The sequence below is a fragment of the Chanodichthys erythropterus genome, chromosome 6, assembly GCF_024489055.1.
Source record: "Chanodichthys erythropterus isolate Z2021 chromosome 6, ASM2448905v1, whole genome shotgun sequence".
NCBI classification, from domain to species: Eukaryota; Metazoa; Chordata; class Actinopteri; order Cypriniformes; family Xenocyprididae; genus Chanodichthys; species Chanodichthys erythropterus.
In genome coordinates, this window is record NC_090226.1 from 11,416,107 (window position 1) to 11,427,554 (window position 11,448).

At 34.1% G+C, this 11,448-nt stretch overlaps 1 protein-coding gene across 1 annotated transcript; it reads left to right on the plus strand.

Moving 5' to 3' along the window:
* The first annotated feature begins 6,889 nt into the window (after positions 1 to 6,889).
* si:ch211-220m17.5 (guanylin family protein) lies at positions 6,890 to 7,989 on the plus strand. The gene is made up of 3 exons (XM_067387254.1): positions 6,890 to 7,047; positions 7,317 to 7,509; positions 7,599 to 7,989. The coding sequence occupies exons 1-3, from the start codon at positions 6,976 to 6,978 to the stop codon at positions 7,655 to 7,657; spliced, it is 324 nt and encodes a 107-aa protein (XP_067243355.1). The 5' UTR covers positions 6,890 to 6,975; the 3' UTR covers positions 7,658 to 7,989.
* The last annotated feature ends 3,459 nt before the right edge of the window (positions 7,990 to 11,448 follow it).

The following is an 11,448-nucleotide window of genomic DNA, read 5'->3' on the forward strand; positions in this document are numbered from 1 at the left end:
TTGCCTGCCTATTCTGAGTTCTTTAATAAATCCTGTTTTATTTTTGAATCATCTTCATATCAGTGTTTTACACACACACACACACACACACACACATACACATACACATATATATATATATATATATATATATATATATATATATATATATATATATATATATATATATATATATATGTATATATATATCTTGGTAAAAAAATATGTCTTCTTTTTATTTCCTTACATGTTGCGCTTTGATTTCTAGGGAGCATTGGCTTTCTTTATCAATCAGACTCATGCATTAATTGAAGTTCCATGTTTCCTTTTCAGGTGCAAAGATCAAGAGGACAAGAGCTCAATTAATGGTCCATGATGTGAGTCACCATCCTGGACATGTTGTCACCACTTCCCGTCTCTGATAGGTGAAAGATTTCACAAGCTCTATGACTGTGTAGATCTGATTATTCGTCTGGAAAAATAAATTGTTAACAAAACATAAAAAGACAACATGTTTAATCAAATGCAAAATGTCTTGTTAAAACAATTCTTGTCAGGTCAGCTAACATTTCTTTTAATCTATTGTGAAAATCAAGAAACATATTTTAATAAAAAAGATGAGCTCTTAACATGATAACAATGCAAATATACCGTAGTGGCCAAAAGTGATGTCTGGCCTAGGAAAATTGACATCGTTACCCTTCATTCAAATATTATTTAAAATTTGTTAAAGATTTTGTATGCATATTGCTGTGATTGGAGTCAATAGTTTTATTTGTGATAATGCAATGAAACATGCCAAATTATGCAGACATAATTTTTGGCCAGCCAAAGAAATTATGAACAAATGAAAACAAGAGAGAAATATTAATTGTACTGTAGTTGGTGTATTCTTTTTCCTGTGAGCTTTATATTTTTATATGCATTTTTTTTTCTTTTGCATCGAAAATAAAACTTTTTTGCCACATAATTTTGTCAGATAAATACCTTAAAAAAGTTTAGTGTTTTGATATAAAATATTATTATATTTATATAATAATATAAAATAATATTGTATATAATATTGTATAATAATATAAAAAATAATATTGTGATGTTTAATCAAACTTGTATCCCCTCCAGTCAACACTTTTGGCCATAACTATATTTAAAAAGTATTATTATTATTAATCTTTATTATTAATAAGAAAATAATAATCTTATAATAGTAACTGCATAGCATAACATATTTATGCTAAGAGCTCTAAAAACAGCAACAATCTCCACTATGAAGTTGCATGTTTAAACAAATAGGCTAGTTGGGACAGTACTGCTGATCTAATATGCATTTTTATGTAGATTCCAAATAATTTATATTTCACAGTATCTGTGACTCAAAAAAGCCTGTTTTTCACAGTAGCTATTTGAGTGCCTGAAGGGGATTTTTTTTCTCTCATCTGTCCTGTTTTACAATCTCCATTATAGCCTATTACCTACAATTGGCTCCATTATCTATTGGAAACATATTGTAACAACAAAGAGCAGGGTAAAGTTCTTGGTTAACTGTACCTCTTTACTGTACTTAATGTATACTTAATACATAGTTATATTTTAATTTGCGCTACTGAAATTGTACTACTGAAATTAAAGAAATGTATTATTAAAATATAAAAAATATACTACCAAGTTTTAGCCTTTATGATTTCATTTACACATCTAAAGGACAAAGTACATATTTATTTATTGTTATTATTTTATTTCATATTTCATCAAATATTAATCTAACTTTTCCTATTATAAAATTATATTTTATAGGCTAACAATCCATTAAAATAATTTTTCCAGTCATTTTAACTAAACTTGTTTTCTTTAAATATTCAGTCGAATACATTTAATTTGGCTACACATATTTGTATTATATTTTATTTCACATACATATTTACATATTTGTATTATATTACAAGTAAAACGTAATTTCTTTGTACACCCCTGTTAAAGATAATCTATTCTGTTCTGACTTTGTGTTGTTTTCAGAGGTGGAATTTGTTCCCAAGCTGTTGATTTACAGTTTATGTGAGCTGTCCCTCACCTCCTCCACGTAAAGGCCATTTGGCACATTTGGCACAAGATCTGCCCCATACAAGCCTGAAGTCAAGCATCATGAATACAGGTGAGAGTTTAATCATATGAATTTTATAGCAAACAAATTTTAGCCCTTATTTGGACTTCCGTTCCCCAAAGGGCATCTCACATGATCAATAAAATGAGATTAGAAATGAACTTCACTGAAAATCATTGTAAATGGTCTTAATGCTCATCCCTTTTATCTGCATGATATTAAATAGACCATTTGCAACTTGTTTAACATTAGTTTATGTAAAAACATTTACATTTGCAATGAATGATGCATGTAAATACAGAAATACTCAATTGGAGTGTGGGCGGGGTCTTCCTCCATTCCCTCGTACCACGTAATCCCACGGCGACACATGATGTTGTCTGCTCACACACCTGGTCAGAAAATTTGTGGGGCTCGGGCTCCAGGGCCATGATGGGCTCAGTCTTCTTGTCTGACATATCCATCGCGGCAGGCTCTGGCTCTCTGTCTGAGGTGGGCTCTGACATCATGGCATCACCCACTCCACAATTATCTGAAAATAAATAGCAGTTAAAAATAATAGCTCTTTTGTTCATTTAAACTTCTAAAATATTATAGTAGTGTACCAAATGAGGGGTTTCCCTGTATAGTTTACAGCAATACTTGGGAGAGTTTAACTCCCTGAGGTCTGAAAAAGCATCAGCACATTTTGTAGGATTTTTTTCACATTGCAGCAAAACAGACTTAAATTACTCCGTCATTTCTTGTCATAGAGACATAAGTAATATATCAACTGAAACTATAGAATGTCTTCTTTTATTTGTGTGCACTCAGAGTAAAAACACAATGTTGTGCTTTTTATAAAATAAAGAAAACTAACATGATGTGTGATCTCTCCTCTCCCTCTGAACGCAGTCCAATCTGATAAGAAAATTAACTGTAACTTATGAATACTAATGACAAAAAAGAAAATTACACTTACGTCTAAAGAAACGTTGAAATGTCAGGTCTTAAATCGTGAAAGTCAAATCGAAAACAAACATTCTTTGTTTATGTAATCTGTATGAAAAGAGAGCCATGTCAGAAGTCTGTGATTCAGCTCATTACCCGCTAATGCGGCCAAGCCCACGGAGCCAGCGCTATTCAGACGCAAATTCAGAGGCAATACATGCATACATTGTCTCAATCGTGTATTTATTGTCTTGGAAAGTGTTTATTTGGATGGTAAAGCCATGGTTAGCGATCTCTAGAAGACATGCTGTTAGTTCCTAGTTCCTTTTCTTCTTTATATGAATTTGTGGCCTAAAGATGTACAGAGCGCCCTCCGGCTGCAAGTATGAATTAAAAACACCATTCCTGAAATGTCCTCTTCTTCATTAGAATAATTTGTGGACTAAATGTGCACAGAGAGCGCCCTCCAGCTGCAAGTATGAATTAAAAACAAGGTATCCAGCACTCATAGTGATGACAATAAATATTACTTCTAAGTATAGAAATTTGACATAAATATATAAGAATCCATCAATATTTCTCCAAATGCGCATGCTTTTAAGCTAAAAGCCTATATGAAATGCCACAGAGGTAACATAATTGTTCAGACACTTTGCATCACAGAAATACATTATATTTTAAAGAATATAATAGAATACCATTATTTTAAATTGTAATAATATTTCACAGTATTGCTGTTTATGATGAGCTGAGACATTATTACAGAGGTTTTTTTTCACAGTCTACCTGGCTGAAAGGCCTCATTAATATGCAAGTCATTTCAGGTCATTATTATGTGATTCTTTTGTCTTCTCAGGTGTAAATGGACCATTATTTATGCAGATTCACGCCTCCTCGCATACTGTGTTTCTTGACAAAAAGTGTCTTACAAAATTTAAATCTCTCTATTGTTTTATATGAAAGAGTAGTCAGCATAATTTTTACATAAGTCTTAAGCAAAAACTCTAGTCTACAACCCCCAATAAACAGAAGTCTTGTGAACACAGATTTAATATACTTTTTTTGGCCTTATTTCAGTGACTTAAGTTTTTTGTTTTTTCAATAACCACGCATAAACATTATTCCTTCAAAAACACAAACATGTACATACATGTTCCTCACATATTATTGTAGCCTAGTTTGTGCTGAATACAGTGTAATGACACTTTTTCCATTAATATGTTTATGAACAACTGAAAAAAGCACAAATGTCAGAGCATGTCAAAACTTCTCCAAGCCCCAAATCAGCCTCAGACTCCAGAGGGTTAATAAGAAAATCAAACTGTCAGTATTGGTATTGGCAGATATGATTCTGAATAATCGGCTATTTTTTTTTAATTTGTATTATTCGTAATAATATTAAACTGAACATAAATTCTTTTAGATTTTATAGAGCTCTATAAACTTTCGCTAAGTCTATTATTTTCTGTCCACTGTATTTTTTATATTTGCTCAAAGAGACTTACAATTTAAGCACATTTATGTTTCCCACTGTCCTGATTTCTTCTCACAGCTCACACTGCATCTGATGCAAAGGTCAAAGCAGTTACGGGGCCATTAAGTCATAAAGCAGTTTTAAAACAGAACGCGCCTTCACAAGGAGGAGAATATTGATAATACTAAGTAAACACAATACATAATGATCATTGTCTCTGTGCCCTGATAAGCAATAGCAAATTGAAGCATGGGAATCTTCTTATGTACAAACACAAGTGTTGGATTCTACCTCTTTATGCCTCACGTCAATATGTTCCTGATAAACGTGAGATTCGTGTGTTGTGTTACAAGCATGTTGGAGTGTCTGTTGTCACCTGTGAGCGTGTCTGCAATGCCAATCATCACGTATAATGACAACAAAAGAGGCTTGGTCAATAAGCAGTTGCAATGTTGAAATGAAATCATCATGAATCATCATGTGTGGGCGCCATCACAGTCTCAAACTGAAGCCTTTGGACGAATAATTTTTATAAATATACACCAATTATTAAAAAACAGATTTTGCAGGTTTGATACTCTAAATGTTTGTCTAAATATTTCATGTAGTTGAACTGAAAGTTCTTGTTCATAATTCATTTGAGAGGATAACGGCTTGAACAGACATCATGAAACTTTGAAGAAGAAACTTTCTGATTAATGATTGAAGGGTTTATCAAGACCAGACAGACATCAGTCTGTACATCCATTTAAATGTTCATTGAGTCAGCATAGTTAACTAAACAAAGTGTCTTTATACCTGTATATATCTAAACAAAAATGACTATTTTCGTTATGATAATTATTACCGGTAACTCTTTCCAGACCGATGATGAGATTTTCTGTTAGCTTTCACGCCATTAAGGAGCAAGTAAGCAAATGTGATCACCAAACATTCAACACCATATAAATCAAAACTGACTAATGTTACTGAGAAAAATGCCGAACCCACGAAGAGTAATACGACTGTGCATACTTTGGAGGTGTGGATGGACTCAATCTACTCTGTTCGAAGTATTTGACAAGTCTTTCTTGTTCGAAAACTTACCCACATTCAACTGTAGATTAAAAAAATAAGAAAATGTATTGACTGTTTACATATTCAAACAACAAAATATTCTGGGGGCCATAAAAAAATTTGAATATGATCAAAAATGCTGGTGCTGGCTGGCAACTTTTTTAGTAAATGCTGGTGGGAAAAAAGTTCATAGAACTTTTGTTCTTCCCTGAAAGCCTATTGATTTCATTACACAACTGTGATTTGTGATAACTGTACAATGAAATTATCTTTAGTTCTGTTTTTAGTTCAAACATTATCCAGAGGACAAGCGGCAAAAATATGCTTGTTCAAAAACCAGATCTGCTTTGTTGTAGAGTAGTTGTTAACAACTGGTTTTGTGTCAAGGCTTAGGTTTAACATTAAACAAATTGTGCTACATTCAACAGAAAGAAGAAAGAAGTCTCTTATAATCACCAAGGCTGCAATTATTTAATCAAAAATACAGTAAAAATAGTGTAATATTATCAACAATTAAAATAACGTTACATTTTTAAAACATATTAAAACAAAAAATCCTGTGATGGCAAAGCTGAATTTTCAGCATCATTACTCCAGTCTTCAGTGTCACATGATCCTTCAGAAAACATTCTGATATACTGATTTGGTGCTCAAGAAACATTTCTTATCAATGTTGAAAACAGTGGAATTTTTGTGGAAACTGATTCATCTTTAGGATTCTTTGATAAAGTTCAAAAGAACAGCATTTATTTGAAATCATTTTATGTAGCAATATAAAAGTCTTTGCTGTCACTTTGAATCAATTTAATGCATTTTTAATGAATAAAAATATTTCTTTCAAACTTTATATTTGATACATACTTTATATATAGATTTGTGCCCAGAGAAAGTCTGTCGTCACTTTTTAAACTTCCTTAAAAGAATACAAGCATTGTTCTTGCAGTATGAGATCATTATTGTAATATCTGGAAGTAAGGGTACTCAATGACTAAACATTAGTCTCAGTCTGTGATTGGGGAAAAAAGTACCTAACAACAAAAAGAAAGGTGTAGCTTCGTTTTGATATTTGCTTGCATTGGTATTCTCATTGGATTTAACTTGCTCATAACACAAAGACACTATTGTGTGCTTATTGTGTGGTTATTAATTAACCCTAACTAGAGAATGAAGAACAGACCACTAGGCAAAGGCCCATAAAAGTGTATGTCACAACTACAGATGAGGTCACGTAGCATTTATGAATTCTGTTTTACGACATTGTAAAACTTATCCTCTTTATTCATTAACAGCAAAGAAACAATGACAGGTTCTGATAGGTTGCTCATCCGGAGACGTTTCCTTTATAAGAGGAGACCGATGGTGGAGAAAGGCAAAGATTTCCGTGACAACAACTGAAAAACATACTAAACTAAACCATCCTCGAGCAGAACCAGCCAGCATGAAGACCGTCCTGTGTGTCGCTTTCCTCGTTGTGGCTCTTTGCCTGGTCTGTGAGGCTGTGCAAGTCCAGGTAAGCTCAAGCTTTTATTGCCATCATTCATTACTGCTTCTCTATTATTAAAAACTTCTTACTAATCACAATTATCCTCTATACTTATTTCCATATGATTTATAGACTATTTACATCTGACCTCATTTTGTTACGTGTATACTGTTGCACATGACTCCTTTGAGTCATTTGTAAAGAATCATTTATATAAATTTCATTAAGTTTAACAGCAGCTGCCAGTCCTGATGCATTGAACTCATTAGTTTATTTCTACACTTGCCCTCCTGCAGGAAGGTGATTTTTCCTTTTCATTGGACTCTGTGAAAGTTCTCCAGCAGTTGACCGATCAACAAAAACCACAAACACAAAACCCTCGGTTGGCTAAGACGAGCTACTTTTCTGTATGTTCCAATCCAACACTGCCACAGGAGTTTGTGCCCCTGTGCATGCAGAAAGGAGCAACAATGTCCCTTGCTAGACTAGGTAGGAGTCCTGGTTTACTTTTTCATTTGTGCGTAATAAATATATTAAATGACATTGACTAACTTGAGTTATTGCTTTGTCTGTTTCAGCATCTGTGAATGTGGACATCTGTGAAATATGTGCTTTTGCGGCTTGTACCGGCTGCTAATTCTTCCCAATGCTTGATCATCCTCACCTCCACTTAATAAAATATGCATATTTTCAATCAATGCCATAAGTTCTCATAGTTGACTATACGAACATTGCCAATGTTGCCTAAATGGCAAAACGGAAAATGACAGCACACTGTTTATGAACTGTTACTTAAACTTCCTTCCCCTCTTTTCTTTCCCATATTTTGTTTTGTTACAGCACATATTTCATTTATTTAAGAAAGAATTGTCTTTTTTTATTTTTTCTATTTCTCAGTTTTGCTGGGTTTTATACTCCTTTGTGTGTGGTAATACCTCAGTGTTCAATAAAATGCATTGAAAATCTGTTCTCTTTGCTTTGTGTGTATTTTTTATTGTTGAAAAAATATGATTGACATTAGAAAAATGTTATTTGATATTTATAGCTGAATATCTGTTCTCAATAACACTTAAGAATAATGGACCAGAAAAAAACTTTTTTTTTTCCCACTGTAAAATAATGGGCCAGATCAGAGTGACTAGGTAGACAATTACTCATAGTGATGCATTTTATGACCATGTTCAGAGTACCATTATTCTAAAGTGTTACCCTGTTGTCTTTGCATTGTGTATTTTTATTGTAGAAAGAATATGATTGACATTACAAAATTGTTATTTGTTTTTTTACAGCCAAATGTAGGCAATTAGTTCACTTTGATGGAAGAAAAATATTCAAAATGCTTTATTCAAGTGTAACTGGTGCTCAGGATGTCAGATGTCAACCATTTCATGCCAAGCGTATCTCACTTTTTGATTGACATGAGGGGAGCAGACACCCTTATGTTTATATTCTGTATTCTGTCAATTTGAAAGCAACATATGCCACGAGTTCTTGATGAGGTTTGGTGGGCCGTTGCTCATAAAAGACTTATTAAATGCTGAGTGACAGGAACATTAAGAGTGTATTTACTGATAGATGTCTGCAGGAAACTACTTCACTGCTCATTTAAATATTCTATTTTTTTCATTAACTACTTGAAATGAAACCTTTCAGGCATGAATCTGTGCCTGTGTGAGTTTGAGCACAGATGTGTCTGTGATGAAACCTTTCTGCCGAGAGCAGAACTGTAGGCAGTACATCAGTTACACTAACATAACACACATTCTTGATCATTTGTAGGCCACATAAGAGCCCAAACCTGTTTGTTGTGCAACATTTTCTGCATAAAAGCAGCCTGTGCTTTGAATAAAAATTGATTAAGTACAATGTTCTTTCTGTGTTCTGTTCTGTGTTTACTCGTAAGCTCAGGGAAGAAGAAGCAGGCTGCTGATGGAACTATAATTTGCCTGTTTTGAAAGTTTCAGTGAAATAGTGAACAACGGAATGGAGAGTACACCATTTCCTTCACTTTGAAGGTTTTGGCCATTAGGGAGGTACTTTTTCCAAGTCCAACCACAACCAGCCCAAAATGAATAGTAATGAAGTCGTCAAATAGATACAGATATATGTGATCAAGTAGATGTCAAGTAGATATAGATATATGTGATATATGTGACATACACCGATCAGGCATAACATTATGACCACTGATAGGTGTCCACCGCCGAAAGCGCCTACATTAGGGCATGTGAGCATCAGAACTGGACCACAGAGCAATGGAAGAAGGTGGCCTGGTCTAATGAGTCATGTTTTCTTTTACATCACGTGGTGTGTGTGCGTTGCTTACCTGGGGAACACATGGCACCAGGATGCACTATGGGAAAAAGGCAAGCTAGCGTAGGCAGTTTGGGCAATGTTCTGCTGGGATTCTTTGGATGCATGTGGATGTTACTTTGAAACGTACCACCTACCTAAGCATTGTTGCAGACCATGTACATGTTTCATGGAAATGGTATTCCCTGGTGGCTGTGGGTTCTTTCAGCAGGATAATGCGTCCTGCCACAAACCAAAAATGGCTTAGGAATGCTTTGAGGAGCACAACAATGAGTTTGAGGTGTTGACTTGACCTCCAAATTCCCCAGATCTCAATCCAATTGAGCATCTGTGGGATGTTCTGAACAAACAAGTGCGATCCATGGAAGCCCCACCTTGCAACTTACAGGACTTAAAGGATCTGCTGTTAACATCTTGATGTCAGATACCACAACACACCTTAAGGGGTCTAGTGGAGTCCATGCCTCGATGGGTCAGGGCTGTTTTGGCAGCAAAAGGGGACCAACACAATATTAGTAGGAAGGTGGTCATAATGTTGTGCCTGATTGGTGTATATATATATATATATATATATATATATATATATATATTAGGGCTGTCAAAATAACGCGTTAATTTCGATTAATTAATCTGAGAAAAAATAACGCAGAATAATCCATTCCGTATTGACCTTTGAACCTGGAGCCGTTCTCGTGCACTCTGAAGTGTTTTCTGTGTTGACAAATCTTTTGCGATGTCCTAATAACAGTCGCGATTCGCACGCAATGCGTCAACGTCCGCTAATGTCCAATTCGCGACCTAACGACTCATTTGAACAGATTCATTTTAATGAATCATGACAACAACTGATCTGTCCACACGGTCTATAATGAATCATTTACTCGAACAACTCTGAAATGAGAACATTTGCTTACCCCATTTAGCAAGAGTTGTTAGTAAAATTAGCCTTAAAAATCCACAATATTTTCAGGTTATTTAAATGTCAATGTGTACACTGTAAAAAAAATCCCGTTGTTTACCAGAACAATACTGTAAAAATGACATCAAACCGTAAACATACTTACGGAGTTACATGTGAATTCCAGTAAAAAATCCCAGTAAAATTTACGGTAAAATAACACATTTCATTAACTGATATAATGTTAATTTACCAACCTAATGAAGTACTAATATCTGTTTTGTATCTTTATAATACACTGACAGTCACCAAACACAGTGGTGATGAGAGTCACATGATGAGTCAAAGTTCATCACAAGCAGCTTTTCCACAAGCTGAGGAGGACAATACTAATATATAGAGGGTGCACACAGTGTCATTCACACACACACTAAACACCATCATGGTAACATGCATGAAATTTTAAAAATGCAATAAACATTAATTTAACAACATTAGATGTAACATAAAACCCTACTGTACATAACTGATTAGGAAAAAAATGAGAAAAACTAAGAAGAAACAGAGTTATTTCAACAAAAATATATCAAATGTGAAGTGTCACGCAGGGAATTGTGGGAATGTCAATTTACGGTTTTTCACTGTAAATTTTACAATGAATTGTTATTTTTCACTTTCAAAAACTGTGAATTTAATGGTATTTTACCGTAAAATTACATTAAATGTACCGTTAGATCTATTAGAGTTATTCACCGTATATAGTACGGAAACTTTCTGTAAACCAATTAACAGTTTTTCACCACAGCATTTTTACAGTCTTTTACTGTTAAAATCACGGTAATTTTTTACAGTGTAGTAAATTAGGCCTACCTATAAAATCACTTAGTTTAGACTGGAGTGAGGTGAAACCAGAACAAAGCAAGTTGTTGTTAGCTAGGTGCAATTAATTGTAAATGGTAGAAAATTATATTATTAGTTAATATAACTTCTAAATGCTACTTTTTAATACTTTTCAGATTTAGCAAAAAAGCATCTTCTCTTACAAAGCTATAAAATCATTTTTTTTTTTTGCAAAGAGGGCAAGAAAGAATTACAGTGAGAGTGACGGGTACTTTATTGTCAGTATCAGGCTCGCAGATCATGTGGGTAGGGCACTTTTTACGGTTTGTGTGGATGACCATGTCTGTCACCACCGAAGGCCATTGTTGACCCATTGT